This window comes from Anomaloglossus baeobatrachus, chromosome 11, assembly GCF_048569485.1.
Source record: "Anomaloglossus baeobatrachus isolate aAnoBae1 chromosome 11, aAnoBae1.hap1, whole genome shotgun sequence".
In the NCBI taxonomy this organism is placed as follows: domain Eukaryota; kingdom Metazoa; phylum Chordata; class Amphibia; order Anura; family Aromobatidae; genus Anomaloglossus; species Anomaloglossus baeobatrachus.
The window spans coordinates 72864349-72887991 of NC_134363.1; the positions used below are offsets into that span (position 1 = coordinate 72864349).

Consider the following 23643-nt stretch of genomic DNA (forward strand, 5'->3'; position numbering starts at 1 on the left):
AAAAAACTGGTGACAGATTCTAGTTAACAGAGCTGGTGAGTGTCTCTTAGGAGCCCAAAGCTCCTGCTTAGAGATGAGGGAACCCATGGAAGTTTGGTTCTGCAAGTTCAGACAGACTTTAGATAAAGTTGGGTTGGGGAACCGGACTTAACCTGATCCCCAATAGAAGTCACTGACATGCAGCCAGCCATAAACCGAGCACTTCCATGGACCGGGTTTTTTCTTTTTGGTGCACTCTCATCTTATGCGGTTATCCCCAGTGTGAGTGCTCGCACTGGGCTGAGCACAGCGATGCTCACACAAGTGGTTTGATATGCAACGCACCTGATCTCAGAATCCAAAGTTTTTTTGTAAAGTCTGTGTTTGGTGCAAAACACCAAACCTCGGGTTTGCTCATCGCTACACCCAGTAATCAACAGGTTCAAAGGCGGATGCGTTATCAGTGCTTCCTAATCTGTATACACAGCACTTTCTAAACAGTGATCGGGAAGGCAGTGACAATAACACATCGGGTCTGCCTTCTCAATGGGGAATCTGGCTGTGTCTGACAGCTGTCTCCCTGCTCCTGTATCTGTCGGATCTCAGACAGCTGCTGTGCTAGGCAGTGAGGTTTTGGAACGTAAAACCACCCAAATATTTATAGTATATATTCAGCATGAAAGTATTTAAAAAAAAATACTGTATTTTTTCGGACTATAATACGCACCGGACCATAAGACGCACCCTGGTTTTAGGAGGAGGAAAATAAAATTTTAAGTAAATAATGTGATCATGACACATTGTTATGGGGCAAGGATCTGCTGCTGACACTTATGGGGGTAATGTCCCCAAATTCTCTGCTAAGGTACCCCATCTTTGTATATGCCCTCATCCTGCTATATACTGCCATCCTGGAATATGCCCTCATCCTGCTATATGGCCCCATCCTGCTATATACTTCCATCCTGGTATATACCCCCATTCCTGCTATGTACTGCCATCCTGGAATATGCCCTCATTCTGCTATATACTGCCTTCCTGCTATCTGGCCGCATCCTGCTATATGGCATGTATCCTGTATCACACAAAACATTTATACTCCTTTCCTCGCTCCATGCAGCATCGCTCCTCCTCCTGTCTGTGGCGGCAGCAGCACCGCTGAACTGTGTGGAGTCACCGTCCACTTCCGTGCAGCAGCGCAATCTCCTCCAGTCTGCCGCTCAGCTGACTTGCGTGGAGACTAGCGGCGCGCACAGCGATGACGTCATCGCTGTGCTCACCGCTCTCTACACAGATCAGCTGACCGGCAGACGGGAGGACATTGCGATGCTGCACGGAAGTGGCCGGTGAGTGTACCGTACTTATTCACTGCCCCCCGCGTTGATAATGATGCGCGGGGGGCAGTGAATATAGCCACACATGATCACTCCAGGCTGTAGTTGCCAGGGGTGATCATGCGGGCCAGCTGTTAACTATGCGTGCACTCCCCGCCCATCATCCCTCCCAACTGTCAGCACTGAGAGCATATGTAATGAATGGGCCCAGGTGGTCACAGCAGGCGCTGTTACAGCCTGCTCGTGCCCCCGATGACCCGCTCCACCGCAGCACCCTCATTCCCGGCCGCAGCCGTATATTAAGACCACAAGACGCACCCTCAACATTTGGGGGGGGGGGGGGGGGGGGGGGGGAAGAGAAGAAAAAAAAAAAAAAGTGCATCCTATAGTCTGTTGTCTGGGTCTCCCAATGGAGCGACAAAGAAATACGGTAAATGCTGAACAGTATGATGCTTCTATGGGTCTTTCTAGTGATGTAAAGCTCTGTCAATGGCAAAAGCAAGACATACATTAGCAAGGATAGTAGTAACGATTGTTTTTTAGGTCATTTTAATTACCTCTTTTCTCTGTGTTGATAAGGAGGTTTTTGTCATTATTGGCATAAGCGGCTTATAGGGCAAATCTGAACAGACAGCCACAATTACCTGTATTCCTCCAAGTTATATACTGACAGTCAACCAAGTATTTAAATGCTTAGTACACACTACCTGTCAGGAAATAGGAGCAGTGATATTAAAGTACTAAAGGGAAAGCTACATCTTGGAACTTACTATAATAACGTCTAAACTTCAGTATGCAAAAGGAGTGGCATCATTTTCTAACAATGAGACTTTGTGTCCCTGTGTGTTGCAGTAATACATGCATTATAGACCATTTATCGCCATTAAGCCAAGCCTTTCATTGTCTTGTGCATTTTTTGTTAATTTTTTCCCCCCTTTATGTGAATAAAATAAAACTTCAAGCCAAAAGAAAAAAAAGTTTCAAAAAAAATATAAATTTTATTCCAGCTTATTTTACATTTTGTTGAATAACAAAAGTTTTAAAATTTATACACCTTAATAACTCTGAAATATATATATATAAAAAAAAAACAAAAACAAATGTATTTATATTTATACATGTGAATATAATTAGATATAAAAATATGAATTACTGTATAAAACTGTCGATGAATATTCGGCTACCACAGTGTAGTTCATTGCTACAAGAATATTAAAAAAAAGTTTTTCCCTGTAACAATTAACACCATCTTTATTAAAACACCTTTAAAACAGGTGTTAAAATGAATGAATGTCCCAGTAATCCCATCACCGAGACAATAGCAATACTTTATTAATATGAATTATTAAATAGTAATCTTTATATTTATAAAACATTTACAAAACTGTATTCTAGAAAAAAAAGGATATTTCTACAAGTTATGCTGGTACTTGTTAAATGTAGGAGTTTTTGGAAAATATCTGCACCACATCAGTTTCTCAACCAAGAAATAAAAACTTGCTACAGAATGCCAGGCGGACCAAAAGGAATTCTAACTCAATAAACAAATAAAGTGCAGAATGTGGTCTACTCTTATGATACAAGCTACCCAGGCACCATACTAAACTTTCATTTTCCTCATCAAGATCAACCAGGTCAGAAGATTCTTGAGAATTAAAGGGGTTTTCTCGTCATGATAAAATAGGCTTGTAAGTAAGCAACTTTGCTTAACCCCTATAAAAAACAAAACATTGTTGAGGCTTTTAATTATCTGTAATTTGCTACAACTATTAGTGGTGTCCGATATCCCGGGCACGGAGAGGAATGCCTGATAGATCACCAGATATGGCCAGTGTCCATGCCCCTGAAGTAGTCGCCCCTCTTGCAGTATGGGAGAACAGTTTGTGCTACTGGATCACCAATGGTGATAATCAGGAGTGTACCACTTCCTGGCTAAACAGGAAGTAGTGAGGCTGAGGAGCAGTAAGCTCCTGAAGAGAGTGAGACAACCCCTATATATGCTGCATGACGATCATAGCCCTCTGTTACACTGAAGAATCTAGGACTTCTTTCTATAAAATTCAGCAGCAACAAAGCAAAACCTAAGCCTAAAAGATTAATATGTTTTCATAAGAATTTTATTCCAAGCTTACAATGAACATTTCACTTACTATAGTCTATCCAGTTTGTTTTAAGAGGTTCAGTTTGAACAACATTCTAACATGCTGTATATAAGAGCCCAGGCCGCTTTGTAGAACGTAAAAATCACTTTATACTCACCTATGGGGCGGTGTGGTGCAGACTGGTCAGATGGGTGTCTCAGTTCTTCGGTATCAGTGTCTTTCGGCCATTTTTGTCCTCCTTCGGAAGCCTGGGTGCATGACGAGTCCTTAGTGATCCCCACTAGTAGGCATTGAGGTCCCGCACAAGCACAATACATTACTTTAATCTGGCCTGCTCAGGGCAGATCAAAGCGCGCCTGCACAGAACCGCAATGCCATCTAGCATGGATCAAATAGGATGCGTCATGCACCCATGCTTTAGGAGGACAAAGATGGCCAAAAGAAGGCTCTGGTACTGGAGAATGGAGATACTCACCTAAACGGTCGTTGTGGGTATTATAAAGGAATTTTTTATGTTCTACACAGAATGTTAAACTGCTGTATATAAAAGCTCAGTGGTGGTGGCCGCAGCTTATAGTCGCCAAATCTGGTGACAGGTTCACTTTAAGACAATCCAACGCTACAGTGGTGAACATACAAGTAAAGAAAACTAAGTGAAGCCTGATCTTTTCAGCCGCCTTGGTTATAAAATATAAATCACCGAATCTTGGAGGAGCACAGGTGTAGTATTGAGAAAAATACCATTAAATGAATAATTGGAGTTCTTACTGTGCCCAAAACAGCAGGCCTTCTAGTCTGAGCCATTCTGCCAGACACAATAAATATAAAATACTGAAATTACAGAAGTCTACAGTGAGACTTTCCAAACATTTCCCATTTTTTCCTAGTTAAAAATCACAAAACGTTGTACCTACTGGACCCTGGTAGAGGTCATTGTGTTCTTGTGTATATATAGCTTGTCAGAAGTATCAGGAAACTCTCAGAACAAACCTAGACCTTTATTATTGCTGAAATAAAAGGAGCTTTTGTTGTGGTTGCAGATTTTTCTACTTTATGTACAAAAAAAAAATAAAAAAAAAAAAAAAAAAAAAAAAAAAGGAAACCCCTTTAATATAATCAAGGGATAATATAAACCCCTAAAACAGAGCTTAACATGGTGGATATGGCTTTCATTATCTACGCCCAAAACAGTATCAATGGAAGGAAAAGAATCTTTCGATAGTCACGCGAACATGCGCTCGCATTCTAATGCTTTAAATAGTTTTTCTTTTGAAAACTTCATCAGAACAGTATAAATTGTTCTTAAAACAGAACATCAAGAAGAGTATGTTTCATTCGGTGATTCAGAAGAACCCTAAAACCCATATAAAACTAGTACCAAGTATAAAAAAGAAAGATTACAAATTCTATGAAAATGCACGTAACAAAAAGTTCAGATGGCAATATCCCTCTGATCAGTATGGCGGCAAATCCTTGTGGAACAAATCAGACAAGAAGGCCACCAGCAGTCTGAATAGCAGCAGTTTGATCATCCGTTTTGCATAGCTTCATAGCCAGAAGTGAAAATGTGGTCTCAGAAGACTGGACAAGTCAATGTTCTTCAACTCAACAAGCACCATTTATTCTTCTCCAACATTCTCTTCTAAATTTTCCATACTGAGTCCTTGAATTCTGTGATAAATAGGTGTACTTTTATCCTTTGACCCACATGAATGGGGTATCCAAAGATTACATAGTGGTATTACATGTAAACGCTCTAGGTTCTGTAGCAAGCCGGCTTTTGTCCATCAAAAATCAAGCGACTTGGTATATAAATACACATGATTATGTAGATACAATGTACCTGAATACATATAGTGGCCAGAAACATTCAGGAAATACTGTTCCACCGTTTGGCAGCGAACAGGTTTCTCCTTCACATGTACTTAACAGAATCGGGTCGGCACTTGCCTACGAGGAACCATCAATAGTACTGCACATATCTCTCTAGCTTCTCATTTGCAGGATTTCCATTGCATACGTCCAATTCTTCACATTTGTCATGAAAAGATTAAAACTTCATATGGTTTCCATCCTCTCTTTCCAAGACCCATCACACATCTCCTTTTCCTAGTCCCAAAAACTTCTCAACATCAAGGTCCTATTTGCCACATTGCCTAAAAACCTTCATGCCCAAACAGCCACAGTAAGAGATGCCCTTCTCTTCCATCAAGTGTATGCTTAGCAGGCCCTTTCCACCTTGCAGATGATCTTCTCCTCGTATAACGGCAGGACTGCATCCTCTTCAGATATCTCTTGGAACACAGCATTGCATTCAAACTCTTGACTCTCCTTTTTGAAGTAATATCTGCAAAAGACGGGTAGGATATTAGTGGCCGACAAGGAAAGCCTGACATTTCTTCTACAATATCAGACGAGACCCCAGACATGATACTTACTTGTAACTTCCTTTTTTACTGAGAAGCTCTTTAAATTCTTGCAAAGTCAAGCTAGGCTCCTTTGTTCGAATCATGTAAGGAATTCTTTCTCCACAGAAGTAGTAGACAATTGCTAAACCTCCTTGCCCTTGATCGCTATTCATCTTTTTTGCAGACTTAAGCCTATAAGGAAATTAAAAAAAATAGATTAAGAACTTTACATCTGCCTTAATGTAACGCCATAAACCAGGTCTTCAGCTCAGAAGGCTTTGCTATAATGAAGCGTATCATTTGTTAAAATTATCCTTATGTTTGGCTCCTTTTGAGGCTCAGACAGTTGATCAGTTCTGATGTCCAATAATTGCATTATAGGCCACAATCAAAACGATTCCAGAGTCACCCTTGAGTTACCACGACTGGTAAACGTTGACTGATAGGTGGTCATTTTGTCTGCCTGTTTACACTACAGACCAAAGCAAGCAATGAGCACTTAGCGATCTATACCAGATCGGTCAGTGCACGTAGTTTGCAAAAGTTCTCGGCAGCAGGAGTACAACGCAGCCTTAAGAACCATGATCTTTTAGGCTGAGAAAAGGAGGATTTCACCAGATGAATGAGTAGTGTTTTTCTTAATCTTTGGGTGACTGGCAGCCTGTTTACACTTAAAGATAAATCAATGATGCAGTAAATGCCCATTTTAAAAGGGAACCTGTCACCAGATTTGGTGACTATGAACTGTGGCAAATCACCTGTGGGCTCTTGTATACAGAATGTTAGAATGCTGTATATAAGAGCCCAGACTGCAAGGTAGAACATAAAAAAAAAAAAAAAAAAAAAAAAAGGGAATTTTGTTTACTTACCGTAAATTCCTTTTCTTCTAGCTCCTATTGGGAGACCCAGACAATTGGGTGTATAGCTTCTGCCTCCGGAGGCCACAGAAAGTATTAGACTTTAAAAGTGTAACCCCTGCCCTCTACCTATACACCCTCCCGTGGATCACGGGCTCCTCAGTTTTGGTGCAAAAGCAGGAAGAAGAAAACTTATAAATTGGTCTAGGGTAAATTCAATCCGAAGGATGTTCGGAGAACTGAAAACCATGAACCAAAAGAACAATTCAACATGAACAACATGTGTACACAAAAGAACAAACAGGGGCGGGTGCTGGGTCTCCAAATAGGAGCTAGAAGAAAAGGAATTTACGTTAAGTAAACAAAATTCCCTTCTTTATCGCTCCATTGGGAGAACCAGACAATTGGGACGTCCAAAAGCAGTCCCTGGGTGGGTAAAAGAATACCTCGATAAAAAGAGCCGAAGACGACCCCCTCTTACAGGTGGGCAACCGCCGCCTGAAGGACTCGCCTACCTAGACTGGCGTCTGCCGAAGCATAGGTATGCACCTGATAGTGTTTCGTGAAAGTGTGCAGACTAGACCAGGTAGCTGCCTGACACACCTGCTGAGCCGTCGCCCGGTGCCGCAATGCCCAGGACGCACCCACGGCTCTGGTAGAATGGGCTTTCAGCCCTGAAGGAAGTGGAAGCCCAGAAGAACGGTAGGCTTCCAGAATCGGTTCCTTGATCCACCGAGCCAAGGTTGACTTGGAAGCCTGCGAACCCTTACGCTGGCCAGCGACAAGGACAAAGAGCGCATCTGAACGGCGCAGGGGCGCCGTGCGAGACACGTAGAGCCGGACTGCTCTCACCAGATCTAATGAGTGCAAATCCTTTTCACATTGGTGAATTGGATTAGGGCAAAATGAAGGTAAGGAGATATCCTGATTGAGATGAAAAGGCGATACCACCTTAGGGAGAAATTCCGGAACAGGACGCAGAACCACCTTATCCTGGTGAAAAACCAGGAAGGGGGCTTTGCATGACAGCGCTGCCAGCTCCGACACTCTACGGAGCGATGTAAGTGCCACTAGAAATGCCACCTTCTGCGAAAGACGTGATAAAGAGACATCCCGCAGCGGCTCGAAAGGTGGTTTCTGAAGAGCCGTTAGCACCCTGTTAAGGTCCCAGGGTTCCAGCGGACGCTTGTAAGGTGGGACTATGTGGCAAACTCCCTGCAGGAACGTGCGGACCTGCGGAAGTCTGGCTAGACGCTTTTGAAAAAAAAATACGGATAGCGCCGATACTTGTCCCTTGAGAGAGCCGAGAGACAAACCCTTGTCCATTCCGGATTGAAGGAATGAAAGAAAAGTGGGTAAGGCAAACGGCCATGGAGGAAAACCGTTATCAGAGCACCAGGATAAGAAGATCCTCCAAGACCTGTGATAGATCTTGGCGGACGTTGGTTTCCTGGCCTGTCTCATGGTGGCAATGACATCTTGAGATAACCCTGAGGACGCTAGGAGCCAGGACTCAATGGCCACACAGTCAGGTTGAGGGCCACAGAATTCAGATGGAAAAACGGCCCTTGTGACAGCAAGTCTGGACGGACTGGGAGCGCCCACGGTTGACCCACCGTGCGATGCCACAGATCTGGGTACCACGACCGCCTCGGCCAATCTGGAGCGACGAGAATGGCGCGACGACAGTCGGACCTGATTTTTCGCAGCAGTCTGGGCAGCATCGCCAGAGGAGGAAACACATAGGGCAGTCGAAACTGCGACCAATCCTGAACTAATGCGTCCGCCGCCAGAGCTCTGTGATCTTGAGACCGGGCCTGTGCCTCCTTCCACACAAAGCATAAAACTGAGGAGCCTGTGATGCACGGGAGGGTGTATAGGCAGAGGGGAGGGGTTACACTTTTAAAGTGTAATACTTTGTGTGGCCTCCGGAGGCAGAAGCTATACACCCAATTGTCTGGGTCTCCCAATGGAGCGACAAAGAAAAAAATCACTTTATAATACTCACCTAACTGTCTGTATAGTGCAGACTGGTTGGATGGGTGCCTCCTCTTTCAGCCATCTTTGTCCTCCTTCTGAAGCCAGGGTGCATAACGCATCCTACGTCGTACACACGCACAGGCATTGAGGTCCTACGCAGGACTTCAATGTCGGCGCGTATGCATGACATACTACGCATCATGCACCCAGGCTTCAGAATAAGGAGGACAAAGATGGCTGAAAGACAAGGCGCCACCCCCGGAAATCAGAGCCACCTATCTGACCCACCTGCACCGTACCGACCGTTTAAGTATTATAAAGTCATTTTTTTGTTCTACACAGCGTCCCGGTGATTACCGCAGCTCAGTCACCAAATCTGGTGACCGGTTCCCTTTAAGTACCCGGTTCATCAAGACTTGACACCAGTCTATGACAAATGTGCTGGAGACTCTTAATGAATCAGGACCGTTTGATGAGTGGCATGCCCCGCATCACAAATCTTACTCTAGTTTAGGACTGGAGTGAGCATTGTGGAGTAAGGAACTCTGCCTCTCCGTAGTTATAAATTTGACAAGTTACTCCAAGCTTAATCCACTTTGCCAGAGTGTTCTCACGCCATTATTTTTACCTATGTCATATTCTGTTAAAATATCGGGACTTTTCAAAGCCTTTTACTCTTGAATACTGCCATTTAAGCTCTGATGAAACTGTCCCTAAAAGTTACCACGATGATTTGGCGAGTTTTTCAGCTACGTGTTTTACACACGTAAAATTTCGAGGGTGCAGAAAATCTACCGCAACAAAAATGCTTAAGATGCTCCTTGTGGAAACACAACCTAAAAAGGGAAAAAAGCCTATTGAAAGGCGAGCCAAAGATCTATACGTGGTTCTTGTGCCACTAGTTGTGGGCAAATATCTGGGGGAAGATTTTTTTAGGAGCCCTATGGGTTGGATGTCTGCAGCGCTGCCGTTCCCCAAAGAACGGTATGATGTGCTCATAGGGCCAGGGATTTCTTTATCTAGTGTAGCTACATCAACACGTTTCGGGGGTCAACCTGACCTTCTGTCAGGATAGTTCACAATAAAAATAGTTTGTACTGCAAGGATTTCAATATTATTAAAAGGTTCAGCAGAGTCGCCTCACTGCCTCCAAGGAGCCACAGAGGCCCATAGAAGCTTCCCGCACCACCGATAAGAGTCAATGAGCATTCTGCATGGAGATACTTACTCTTCAGAAGACTTTATTGTGGAGAAACCAGAGGATGAAACGTTCTCGGCAGCTTTGCCTTTTTCTTTAAGGGTTGCCGACTGCACACACCTAAAACACAAACAAAAATTTTTGAGCCTGTGAACCCGGCCAGCTGCGGGAGTTTGAGGCATTATTTGATTTTCATGTTTGCCAAAGTGCTTAATTGTATTCAAGATTAGTTCTATGAAATAGGAAGTGTCAATTATTTATGGCTTTACAAAGTGTGAAAAATGCCCAAGGCTCAATTACCGGCTAAAATCCAACAGCAGGGAAACTAAGGGTCACTGCCACGATATGCAGTAACGTCCTCTAATGGCCAAATGCGCAAATAGGAGATATGGGCAGGTGGGACTTCATAAAGCAACCCTAGTCTTATTTATAAAGAGAAATAAATCACACTACATAGTTGACAGCTGTGCTTTGCAACAAATAACATCCATCCGGCAGAGGGAAGAATTGATTGGTGGGGGTACGTGTCACAGCGCCACAAATTAGATATTGATCCCTAGGACATAAAAAGGTCCTCCCTTTAAGTAATTGGATACACATGACCACACTACATAGACATGTACCTATTCTTATGAAGTTTAGGAACTCTCTTGTCTTCAACAAGTCGCCGACGAGCTTCTTCCAATTGATCCAAGGTGTTTGGTGCATTAAGTGGAGGCATAGAGGTATCCTGGAGGAATAGGTGTGCAGGCTGGGAGGCTGTGCGATGGCTGGTCTTCTTCACTTCTGGGCAGTGGCTTATACTAGAAGACAAGAGTTATTTTTTAGGGTCTTCAATAAAACATAAAAACACCCACCAATAAATAGGTCCTACTACTATAGTATAGGCACTCAACAGGTGCGTTCATACATACAAATACTCAAATCTGTGTCCCAATGATCCACAAAATCTGATTATATGAGGATTGGTTATGGATTTTAATCCTATGCACCGAAAAGGGCGAAATCTGCACCATAAAAGTGACAGGCTGGGAATTTAAAATCCTCACAACAGATCATTCTTTCCTATGTATTTCCAACATGAAATTTCGTGGAAATCATGCAGCATATCCACACGTGTGAACATACCAGAACTCATCGGTAAACAGCAATGCAAATAATAAATTAAAAAAAAAAAAAAAAAAAAAAAAAAAAAGTCCATTTCTTCTCATACCTTGTGTTGGTATCACGGTTATGCTTTTTCATCATCTTTGCACTGTCCAAAACCCACTGCAAGACACTTTGGCTGCGCTCCACTTCTTGCTCAGGTGAAAGCGGCGTAGTCAGCCCAAGAGAAGAGCTTCCATCGTCCAGTTTATGAGGTGGAGCACATCCCTCTGCCTTTCTGCAATTTCTCGTTCCCTGGGAACTATGAAAGGTGAAAGGTAAGTTTTGCCATAGAAAAAGAAACCCCACAATACTTAAAATCTTAAGTGAGAGAACCCCAAATGTGTAGAGTTGCAAGATATGTATTCATTGCCTTGGTTACAGGCCACCTCTCACGTCTATCAGGAGGTACCCAGTTTCCTAGGCAAGGAGAACGTGCTCACAAGCCTTTTACTATATAGCTTGGAAGCATTACTTGGAAACTGTATCAGGCCAACTTTCATCTACATGCGCTCCTACTAAACAGCAGACAAGTGGCTTCTGCTTGCAGCATGGAACGGAGCAAAGCCTGGAACGGAGCAAAGCCTGGAACGGAGAAAAGCCTGGAACGGAGCGAAGCCTGGAACGGAGCGAAGCCTGGAACGGAGCGAAGCCTGGAACGGAGCGAAGCCTGGAACGGAGCGAAGCCTGGAACGGAGCGAAGCCTGGAACGGAGCGAAGCCTGGAACGGAGCGAAGCCTGGAAAGGAGCGAAGCCTGGAACGGAGCGAAGCCTGGAAAGGAGCGAAGCCTGGAAAGGAGCGAAGCCTGGAAAGGAGCGAAGCCTGGAAAGGAGCGAAGCCTGGAAAGGAGCGAAGCCTGGAAAGGAGCGAAGCCTGGAAAGGAGCGAAGCCTGGAAAGGAGCGAAGCCTGGAAAGGAGCGAAGCCTGGAAAGGAGCGAAGCCTGGAAAGGAGCGAAGCCTGGAAAGGAGCGAAGCCTGGAAAGGAGCGAAGCCTGGAAAGGAGCGAAGCCTGGAAAGGAGCGAAGCCTGGAAAGGAGCGAAGCATGGAAAGGAGCGAAGCATGGAAAGGAGCGAAGCATGGAAAGGAGCGAAGCATGGAAAGGAGCGAAGCATGGAAAGGAGCGAAGCATGGAAAGGAGCGAAGCATGGAAAGGTCAGCAGAGACAAAGTAGCTTCTGCTTGCAGCATGAAAGTTGTGCACTTCAGGCCAGATGAGACAAAGCGGCTCCTGTGCGCAGTATGGAAAGGTGTGCATTTTTTTGGAGTGCATTGTTCTCCACCAAGCAGAGAACAGGGAGATCTGCGCTCATGAAGATTGATTACTAAACCCCCTCTAAATTGTTAAAGCACAGTTATACCTACCTAACAGATCCCCTCTGCTCTCCAATCTGTAGGATAGGCGTTTCCATTCCTGGAGAAGCCTTCGGTCTTAAGTGGGAGGACGTTAAGCTTTGACCTTTGCCAAATGCCCCTTGACCTTTGGCTTTTCTTTGAATAAAAGGCGATTGTGATCTAGGCGACAGATTGGCCGGTGTCTTCAAGACTCTTGATACATGGTCATCAAGAATGGACTGAGGGTCGTCCTCAATAGAGGCAGTGGGCAAAGCCTCGTGACTGGACGCAGGTATATCATATTCAGGCTTGTCTTCTTCCTATTAAAAGACAAAAATTGTAGCATTCATTAGTTTCACTTCAGAGAATTTTAGTAATTTCACAACTCAATTGACAAAGTGGCTGTTGTAGGTTCGGCCTTTGAAAAAGTAAAAAGTTATTAAAGTAACTGAAGCTCCTTGTGATACTTTAGGCTGAACCTTGCCAAAAGCTATTCCAGTAGCATTCTCTGCTTCTGCGTGCCTCGGCTTGTCCTCTTGTCATACTGCCAGGTACATAAATGTATCACATTTTCTACTTATCACAGACTTAGAACTCATTAACATCATACTGTACATACAGAACAATAAAAGCCACTAAAACGTCAGAAGAAACCGAGCGAGATATGCTCAACACTTGATAAGTTCTAAAGGAAACGACACATGACCCCTATTTTTCCCCCCAATCTGGGCTTTTAATTAAGAAAAAAGGGACAAACTTTCAGCAAATCTGTAAACAGAGCAAGGTAACGCGCTCTCCAGGCACCTGAAATCGTACAGGGCTCTTTCCTGTTTGGCTGTAGATCAAAATAGTGCTGCATTTGACCTACAGCCAGTCTATGTAGACAGGAAACAACAGTTGTCTCAGGGATCAAGGATCTTCATGACAGTCACATTTTTGGGCAGCTGAAAGGTTTATGCCTCGGGAGGGCACAGGGAGAAGTTTTATGATGCATCTGAACAACCTAGAACGGCCTGTAACACAACCGATCACAAAACATAAGCCTGGATTGTGGCTATAAGACAAACGCAATTACAGAAAAGTCATTATCTGGATCTGTAAAGTCTACTAATGACTTAAGACCGGGAAGGTGGAAAGGCGGGGAGGGGTTCGTACCTCTTTTAACCTTTGTAATTTTTCCTCTAACTTTTCTTCCGCGTCTCTTTGCCTTTTAACTTTTTCCAAAGCTAAAGTCAGTTTTGCAGCAAACTCTGCAGGGTTACTTGGCATCATTTCAGCTGGTGGGCGCATTGTTCTCTGAAGGGGGATAAATAAATAAAGAATTTGGATTACAAAAAAAAAAAAAAAAAAAAAAAAAAAAAAAAAAGTGTAAAAACATGAAACATTTTTACGCGAGGCAATTGGGGAAAATAAAAAGAATTAAGCAATTCAACTTTTAGAACACATTATACATAAATTAATGGTTAAAATAAGAGCTTAAGTTCAGCACAGTAGAGTGGCACAAGTACAAGCCACATCAGCATTATGTCCCCATAATTTAGTGCCATAAGCAGGCATAATTAGGCTCTGCCATAAGTCTATGGTCCAGAGCAGGGGTCCGCAACATGTGGCTCGCAAGCCCGAGAGGTGCGGATCCACAGAAGAGCAGATATGGATGCATATATTGGCCATGGCATTGGAGAGATCATCCACACCCCACGATTCATTGCATGACCTTCATAGCATCCTCCCCACCCCACAATGCATTATATGGCCCTCATAGCATCCTCCCCACCCCACAATTCATTATATGGCAAATGTTGAGAGTTGGAGATAGGATAGTAACACCAGTTACAGGGATGCAATAGTGTAGTAAGAATGCTTGATGTTAAAATACTGAATGGAAATAAGGTTTGAGCACCTGGGTGTAATTATGCTATATATAAAAAGGCATAAGGCAGAGGGCACAACATTTCGATGTGGTGATTTTTGAGTGGGAAGCTTTGGGCATAATGAAACCAGTTGGAGGGGGTTCTGGATGACACTGCCTGGAGAGCTCTGGATGTGGCTCAGGACCACTTATCAGAGTTCAATGTGGCTTTTTAGAGTAAGAATAGCTGGGGACCACTGGTTCAGAGACAGGGGTGTAACTAAAATAGGTGCAGGTATTGTAATTGCACCCGGTCCTGGAGCCTAGGGGGGCCCAAAGAAGAAAGACCAAAGCTATTAAAGACTTGCAATAATTTGGGGCCCCATTGGAGTTTTGCATTGGGGCCCATGAGCTTCAAGTTATGTCACTGTAGAGCATATAGCTTCACCCCAAGATGTGAGTACTTTCCATAAATTCTATCTTAACGTAAAACAAACTTTTTTATAGCACTTACAGGAACAAAAGGCAGAGGCACTTGACCATTGGCACTAACACTTCTATGGATTTCTCTCTGCTTGAAGCGATATGGCGGGACTCCATCTCTGATAAATTCAAAAGAAATATATATGGGTATATACACAAACAAGTGGCATAAGGATAAGCTCAAACATACTGCGCAATAAACATGGACTATGACAACAGAATTTTGGAAATATGTCGAGGGAACAACAAGAAGAAGTGACAAACAACAAATATCATGGCTTCTTTCTACTATTGAGACACCAAAGAACCAAGTGCATCTCTTCTATTTGGAGCCATGCACTTGGCAACTTCATCAAAGTGAGCAGCAAATTCCATTCATTGTCTCCAACAATAGGAAGATAAAAAGCAAGAGGCCGCGTGTTTCTTGACCTGTACCCTCTGGCAGTCTACTTGTTGAAAGAACCAAGGCCGGCAGGACCACCTGCCAAAGATGCCTACACATGTCCAAGCAGGCAAATTTATTATTTTTGGTTATCATTTTTCTTATCCTCTTTGATTTTTAGTATATAAATAAATGCTAATAATTTGAGAGCATAAGAAAAAATGATATACACAGTGATTTAGATGGTCATTGATGGGAAGATACTTACACGCTACTATCAGTAACGGACATACTGTCTTCGGTCAATGCATCGCTAGAAATCTCGCTGTCATTGATACTGGCGGCAGGAGCAAAGTACTGATATGCCGATTCGGTTTTATGAAGGTGCGACCTAAGAAACCAGATCAGAAGATTATATTAATGACAGCATTGACAGTCACTGTATTTTTCTCTTATTTACAAGTGAGAAGACTTGTTTAATAAACAAAACATTCAAAATGCATTGGTAGAAAATATTCATCCACTTTATACAGGCGCATATGATCAATGTGGGTAATGGATGCCCAACAGAAAAGTTGGCGTTGTGCACTTTTGTTTTGGGCATTTGGACAACTAAAATAAAATATAAAAAAAAAAAAGAAAAAAGCTGCAATAGAAAATAAACATCTTTCAAACTGATGTTGCTAACAGATTTACTATCTAATCCAGCCTAAGCCATAAAAAGGAATAACTGTTATAAAAAACAGTCATTATAAGATAAGAAGGCTTTGAAACAGCAAGGCATCTTGGGAGGGAGGGGGAAGTTAGAGCAGAGTTAAAAAAAAAAAAAAAAAACCCGGACCGCTTTATAGATGTGGTTCTTTGATCTCTGGAGCAGGGAAAGATTTTGTTCACATCAAAGATATGTGAGCTGAGGGAAAGGAATAACAGCTAAGTTAACCTTTAACACAAGGAGGGGAGGAACAGAAACAAAGAAATATGCTGAAAAAGTTCCAGAGAACAAACATCAAAATAAGCTTAAATGAAGAAAAATAAAAAAACCAAACATCAATCTATGGATAAAATGGATGGATCAGTCACAATCCGGGGAAATTTAATGAGCAGCAGAGCAGAACGCTGATGGCAAGAGCTCATGTCTCACCTTTGGCTTCTTGGTGGTACTCGTGTGAGGGCACGGTTTAGTTTACTCATGGTGCCCAATCCAACAGAAGTGTGCTGTAATCCATTATATTCCTCCTCTTCGGCCAGAGTTGGAAGTCCAGGGCCTGGACTATCAGGGGTAGGACTGTCTTCAAAAGTGTGAGCATATTCCCTGCATATATCAGACTGCAAAAAAGAGGGGAAGGCCTCCTGCTCCATAGCCTTTTGAATCTCCTGTTGCGCTTGATCAAACACAGTTTTATTCAGTTGTTGGTTCTTGACGCTGTCCTTAACGTGGGCCCGGGTAGACGCCTTTAAACGCCCCGAAACAGCTTGGCTATTTTGCACATACCAGCGATAGATGGCTTTAGCGGTCTTTGAAGTTTTGGGTTCAGCTGGGTCCATAGCTCTAAAGCCATTACAAGCAAACCAGAAACTTAGAAGATCCACCAGCCCCTGACCTTCTAGGTACATGCGAAAAAGTGTTGCCCCATCCTGGTCATCCAGAAGCAAATTCAAGGACCGACCCCATCGAGAAAAACGAGTATCTTGCGCTACACAACCTTCCGCTTCTCGAAGTGAATCGTCTTTGTATTTCATTTGTTGTTCATAGTGGTGAGGCTCCATGGCAAACTTCTCAGGCTTCAGGAAAAGAAAAAAAAATACAAATGGGTCAGCCATGTATGTATCATCTACTGTCAACCTGTAACTATAGTTTGGTTTCATCTGATAGGTAGCTTTAGTAGTTCTAGTCCTATCTGTAAGGATACCTATGCCTACTTTTCCACGGCTACCCATGCCTACTTTTCCACGACTACCCATGCCTACTTTTCCACGACTACCCATGCCTATTTTTAGGTTAGTTTAGGCGTAGCTATGTAAATGACCATGAAGGCATTCAGAAACTATTAAAAAAGGCAAAAACAAGTTAATATATTAGTCTATTTAGTTACACTGTGCAAGTGGAGTACCTTGTAAGTCTTAGTCTCCTGGCCTGGCACTGGTGGGCGCAATGACGTCTCCCTGAATATCCTTCCCGAGTCTGGCATACAGGTCAGCACCCCAGCAGAACTCATGGCTGCCAGAAATGGTTACTCCTACCTAGAAAAGAAAATAAATAATTTACCAAATTAGAATAAATATTTTTGCCATTGTTAGATACGTCATTATACATAAATAAAGAAATGATGAGGAAGGGAACTCAGCATTGACAGCTTGAAGTTACCTAAACACAGAGGAGGCCTTCTGTATGTGGTCAACAACTTTGTGAAAACCTAATAAGGTTCCAAAGTTGTTGTTTTTTTTGTTTTTTTAAACAGGTCTGCCTATAATACAGGTAGACAGGTGACAAAACTAGGTAGAGCACGTCTCCGGTGGCCTTGGGTTGACCATACCAAGATGATTGGAGATGAGCAAGGACAATCTATGACCACCACAGACACCAATGTGAGCTGGATTTTGCCAGTAACTCATATCTGGGACCGGTTTTGTTCTAAACTTTGATAAAACTTCTTAAGACTGTAAACACTTTTCATAAAGCTTGGTTCGGCATTGTGACGATTATCAGGGATCATTAGGCCGGCATCAGGAGAAGAATCCACTTATGACTACAGCCCATAACTCCTCCGGAACTGCACGGCTCTATTACAAGTAAATGGCCATCTGGGAACCATTTTCCTCCTTTTCAACATGACTTACGCCATACACTGTCGCCCTGTAGAGTTTTTCAAGAGAAGTTATTCACAACAGGTGGGCCAAAGACTCTCTTCCCCGGCATACCAGAAAACGTGGCCAATATATCCAGATGTTTGAAAGCGTTTTATAGGTACAAGTTCACAGACATTTGCGGATCAGGGGAAGCTTGAAGTATTTCACCAATTCTCATGAAATCCTATACAGATGAGGCCCTCGCTGCCCCTCTACTACACAGCGCCGGGACACAGATCACAAAAACTTCCAGGCAGCCCTCACCGCCACAAAGAGTTAAAGTGCCCGAATCTGACCCCCCAGGGGGAAAGATTGATTAAGAGTTAATGTCTGTGCTAAGTGTGACATTTGGATTGGGGGGGGGATTTAGATTACAGCATGCACTGACCCCCTAAAACGCTACGGTGGGATTCCTGGGGGGGTGGTGGCCTGGATATAAATGCAGATATGGATCCAATTTTGATGTGGTGCTATAGGGCTGCAAATGGGGAGGAGGGGGTCCACAACGCCGCAGTATCCATTACCAACCACATGGAGAGAGAAGAGGAAGAAAGTGAATAAAAAGTGCAATAATAGCAAAAAAAGGGAAAAGATGGGAGAATGAAGAAGTGCACACGTTACAGGAGGTGGAAGAGGCAACAAAAGTGATAAACATTCCATAAGAAACACACAACACTGCAGACTAAATATAAACATATGTTCCCTGGGTGTAGGAGCACCCCTCAGGGGGTCCTGGGCCGATACTGAGGGACACTGCTCCCTTTGTAAAATTCTGTAGCACAGCCAGCACCCTAGGTTTAGGGACACCCCTCGCAGGTCTCTGGGATGATCATGAGGGCTGTGCTCCCCAAAAAAGTTACACAGCACAAGCAGCACAGTGTAGGAACAACCCTCCGGGGGCCTTGGGCTGACCATACAGGGACACTGCTCCCCAGAAAGTTCTGCAGCAGTCAGCACCCTGAGTGTAAGAACACCTCTCATCAGGGCCCTGGGCCGATCCTGAGCAACACTGCACCTCTGGAAAGTTCTGCAGCACAGCCAGCATTATGAGTGCAGGAACAGCTTCTGCAGAGGGGCAGCACCCTGAGTACCCAATGGGGGCCCAGGGCTGAGTTTGAGGCACACAGCTACCCGAAAAAGTTGTGCTGCATAGCCAGCACCCTGAGCGTAGGTACACCCTTCAGAGTGCCCTGGGCCGATTCCAGGAGAGACGTGTCCCTCAGTATGGGCCCAGGGCACTCTGAAGGGTGTACCTACACTCAGGGTGCTGGCTCTGCTGTGGAACTTTTCTGAGGAGCACTGTCCCTGCTGGGTCCTCGAGAGTCATCCCTACACTCAGGGTGCTGGCTGTACTGCAGAACGTTCCAGGAGAGCAGTGTCCCTCAGTGTGTTCTGCAGCACAGCCAGCACCCTGAGTGTAGGGATGACTCTTGGGGACCCAGCAGGGACAGTGCTCCTCAGAAAGGTTCCACAGCAGAGCCAGCACCCTGAGTGCAGGCGCAACCCTCGGGGTACCCTGTTACCTGGAAGAGTCATGCAGAGGGGTAGCACCCTGAGTGTAGGAACACCTCATGAAGGCCCTGGACCAATTCTGAGGGACACAGCTCCCCGAATAAAGTTGTGCTGCACAGCCAGCACCCTGAGTGTAGGAACACCCCTCAGGGGGTCCTGGGCTGCTCCTGAGGGACACTGCTCTCCTGGAAACTTCTGCAACACAATCAGCACCCTAAGTGTAGAAACAAGCCTCGGGGGACCCTTCAGGGACACTGATCCCCGGAAAGGTTCTGTACCACAGCCAGCACCCTGCGTGCAGGAACGACCCTCGGGAGCCCCTGTAGCAACACTGCTCTCCGGAAAGGTTCTGTACCACAGCCAGCACCCTGCGTGCAGGAACGACCCTCGGGAGCCCCTGTAGCAACATTGATCCCCGGAAAAGTTCTGTACCACAGCCAGCACCCTGCGTGCAGGAACGACCCTCGGGAGCCCCTGTAGCAACATTGATCCCCGGAAAGGTTCTGTACCACAGCCAGCACCCTGCGTGCAGGAACGACCCTCGGGAGCCCCTGTAGCAACACTGCTCTCCGGAAAGGTTCTGTACCACAGCCAGCACCCTGCGTGCAGGAACGACCCTCGGGAGCCCCTGTAGCAACATTGATCCCCGGAAAGGTTCTGTACCACAGCCAGCACCCTGCGTGCAGGAACGACCCTCGGGAGCCCCTGTAGCAACACTGCTCTCCGGAAAAGATGTGCAGCACAGCCAGCACCCTGAGTGCAGGAACACCCCATGGAGGCCCTGGGACGATTCTGAGGGACACAGCTCCCCGGAAACGTTCTGCAGCACAGCCAGCACCCTGCGTGCAGGAACAAGCCTCGGGGGACCCTACAGGAGCACTGCTCCCCAAAATAGTTATGCAGAGGGGCAGCACCCTGAGTGTAGGCTCACCCCATGGAGGCCCTGGAACGATTCTGAGGGACACAGCTCCCAGGAAAAGTTCTGTAGCACAGCCAGCACCCTGCGTGCAGGAACGACCCCCGGGGGCCCCTGCTCCCCGGAATGTTGTTCGGAGGGGCAGCACCCCGGGTGTAGGAGCGACCCTCGAGCCGATGCCCTGCTCCCCGGAAAGTTGTGCAGCACTCACCTACAGCCTGCAGATCAGCCCTCTCTGGAGTTCGGCTCTGAAGCTCCTCGGATCACAAAACCAATAATCCACTTGCCCGGTGAAGATCAGTCATAGTTGCAAATAATCCGAAAGAGAATCCAAGTTGCAAAAAAAAGAAGACGAAAAAAAACAACATGATCCAGTCTGGAGAAGGGGAAGGGAAAAGCCAGGAGAAAGGAGCAGAGACGCTCACACCTTCCTTCAGTGAGGAGGACTGGAGGATTCTTTCCCTCTCCCTCCTCTCTCTTCTCTCTCTGAACTTTTTTTTTTTTTTTTAATCAAAACCAAAAAGCCCTTTTTCACTCCCCCTGGGGACAAAGCCAAAGAACAAAGGGGTGTTATGGCTTTAATGAAACATCAGTGGAGATCACTGAAGGCTGCATCCTGGAAGCGCAGTAAAAGTGCAGCTCTGCGAAAAGCCGGAGAGAGGCCGGAAAAAATCCCCTGCCCGTGCCCGGCTCTCCGCGGCGGATAATCTGCGATCTGCCCGCTTTCTGGGCTGAAATGCGAGTGCGGGGATTTTTGCAGGCGCCCTTTACCCCTTGTCTGTGAGAGTGTATCTGCAAGGACCTGGGCTTTCTGAATTCCTTTCTTAAAGCCAGACTCCCCCCTCTGGTTAAGAAAAAGAGTCCTTTGAAGGCAGCCGGGCCAATCAGCGCGCAGAGTCTCCAGCAGCTATTCCTTTCATCCCATCTTCAAAGAGCCTTCAATCACATTTAACCCCTGAAGTGCTGCAAGGAAAGCAGCTTGCAAAGAGGGGGGAAGGGAGGGAACATTTTTTTTTTTTTTTTTAACTTGCAAAATCAAACTGTTCCAGAAGTAGATGAGCAAGGCGAAGAAGAAGAAGAAAAAAATAAAAGGAAACAAAAATAAATAACACATTCTGAGCAGAAAATGATGTGCTGGAGAAATCACATGCACTTCACATTTGTGAATGATTAAGGAAGGCTTTTTTTTCTCTTAAGTGGTAGCATCTGTTTTAATTCCTATTTCTTTTTGTTGTTTTTTTTTGTTTTAGACCAAGTGACCCGAAATTATTTATTTTATGCTGCAAAATGACAAATAAAGTGTTAAATGTAAACTGTATTCCCCCCCAATACCCCCTCTCACCCCACATCCCCTCCCCCACCCCCCTTGTCTTGTCTTGTCTTTTGTCTGGACCCTTACAGTAAGTTATGAGGTTGTTTATCACATTTTTTTATTTACTTATATATAGTTATATATCATTTATATATCAGCGAACCCGAACTGTAAAGTTTGGGGTCCGTACCAAACATCGGGAGTCCTGGCCTCAGACCCGAACATGGATTTTTAACCGTGTGTCCCATTGATGTTCGGGTTTGTCATCCGAATAAAGCTTGTTGAAAGGCTGCAGATAGCCTATAAGCAAGCTTTATCGGTATGGGCACTTATACAGGCTGGGTCATGTGGCATGCTGGCCAATCACCAAAAACCAGGAGTCCTGGTCTTGGACTTGAACATGGACTTTTAACTATACGTCTGGTTCCTGTTTGAGTTCTTCATCCGAATAAAGCTTGTTGAAAGGCTGCAGATAGCCTATAAGCAAGCTTTCTCGGTATGGGCAATTATACAGACTGGGTTACGTGGCATGCTGGCCAATCCGCGAAATCCGGGAGTCCTGGCCTTGGTCCCGAACACGGACTTTTAACTATGTTATCTATGTCCTGTTCGAGTTAGTCATCCGAATAAAGCTTGTTGAAAGGCTGCAGATAGCCTATAAGCAAGCTTTATCGGTATGGGAACTTCCAGAGCCAGCGTATCTATGCCAATACTTGACATGGCTACGCTGGCTCCGGAAGTGACCATACTGATAAAGCTTGCTTACAGGCTAATCTACAGCCTTTCAACAAGCTTTATTCGGATGACAAATCCAAACAGGAACCAGACGTACAGTTAAAAGTCCGTGTTCGGGTCCGAGACCAGGACTCCCGGTTTTCAGTGTTTGGCCAGCATGCCACGTGAACCAGCTTGTATAAAGGCCGGATCACGGGCTGTGTAGCCATTTTGATTTGAATAGCACAGGGATCGGTCGCGGTTGGAGTGAAGGACAGTGTGAGGATCCAGTGGGGCGTACAGCACCAAAAATCTCTGGCAACTGTGCTCCAGTTTCTATCGCCTGAATCTCCCAAAAGCTCTGTTTCTCTTCTGCACCAGGATCTGTGTGGGTACTCTTCAAAAAGGGTCTGTGAGGGTGTGGCGCCCTGGACAAGCCAGGGGCCACAGAGCACAACACCCACACACCCCACACTCCCAGCAGGCACACCGAAGTCAGAACACAAAACCCTTGTTGCCTTCCTCCAGGGGCTGATGATCACACCAGGGGGTGGGCCAGGCGGTTGGTCCCGGCCACCGAGGAGTTCACAGTCCTGGAGGCGGGAAAACCAGGCAGATGAGTTGTGGAGTTTGAAGTGGAAGGAGGAAAAGTGTTGAGAGAGGAGAAAAGTGACAGCTAAGCAGCCTGAAGTTGGTCCGGGTGTGTGGCCCGGACAGATCAGCAAGGTTGGCAGACAGTCGTGACCGTCTGCAGGAGTGGCCGATTGGAGTCTACCTTGAGGACCGTGGACGGGCGGTGGCCCGGCGGTACCGGACCGGTACACAAAGAGAAGCCAGCACCAACTGGCAGGGGCTTTTCGGGCCCCGGCAAGGCTATGAGTCGCCGTGAATTAGCCGAATCCGTTAGTGAAGGGGACCTCCTGGGTTTCCAAACAGTCAAGTCCCGACAGAAGGCAACAGTCCAACCGAGTGAGAGAGACACCGCCACCGCCAAGGCAACCGTTTCTCAGGGCCAGCGCCTGCGGGCAAAAGGGGCTCCTCCGGCCAATATCCAAGCCGGGGAGCGGGTTACCAGTGGGAACCCATTGGAACCGTACAGACATCTTAGGTGCAGGGAAAGTGTTACAAACCGGCGCTGCCATAGCCGCAAGCAGCCTGCTGCGGTTCCTGTTGCGCCCAGGCGCCGGCTGCCATTCTTGGCCGTGCCTTGGGTCGTCCAGTTGGCTGTTCCTTCCACCACGTCTAAGTGTGGAGAGGCGGCTAGTGCGCATGCGTGCGCCGATTTACCCCA

The 23643-nt window shown here is 45.5% G+C and overlaps 1 protein-coding gene across 1 annotated transcript; it reads right to left on the reverse strand.

The window, feature by feature from the left end:
- Positions 1–2320: 2320 nt before the first annotated feature.
- On the reverse strand, positions 2321–21107 carry LOC142255939 (axin-related protein-like). The gene is made up of 12 exons (XM_075327392.1): positions 20538–21107; positions 17163–17292; positions 16193–16833; positions 15320–15442; positions 14701–14788; positions 13493–13633; positions 12368–12657; positions 11072–11266; positions 10482–10661; positions 9889–9978; positions 5854–6015; positions 2321–5762 (listed from the first exon to the last, which is right to left on the reverse strand). Exons 2-12 carry the CDS (start codon positions 17265–17267, stop codon positions 5636–5638), a joined length of 2142 nt encoding a protein of 713 aa, XP_075183507.1. The 5' UTR covers positions 17268–17292; positions 20538–21107; the 3' UTR covers positions 2321–5635.
- Positions 21108–23643: the final 2536 nt, after the last annotated feature.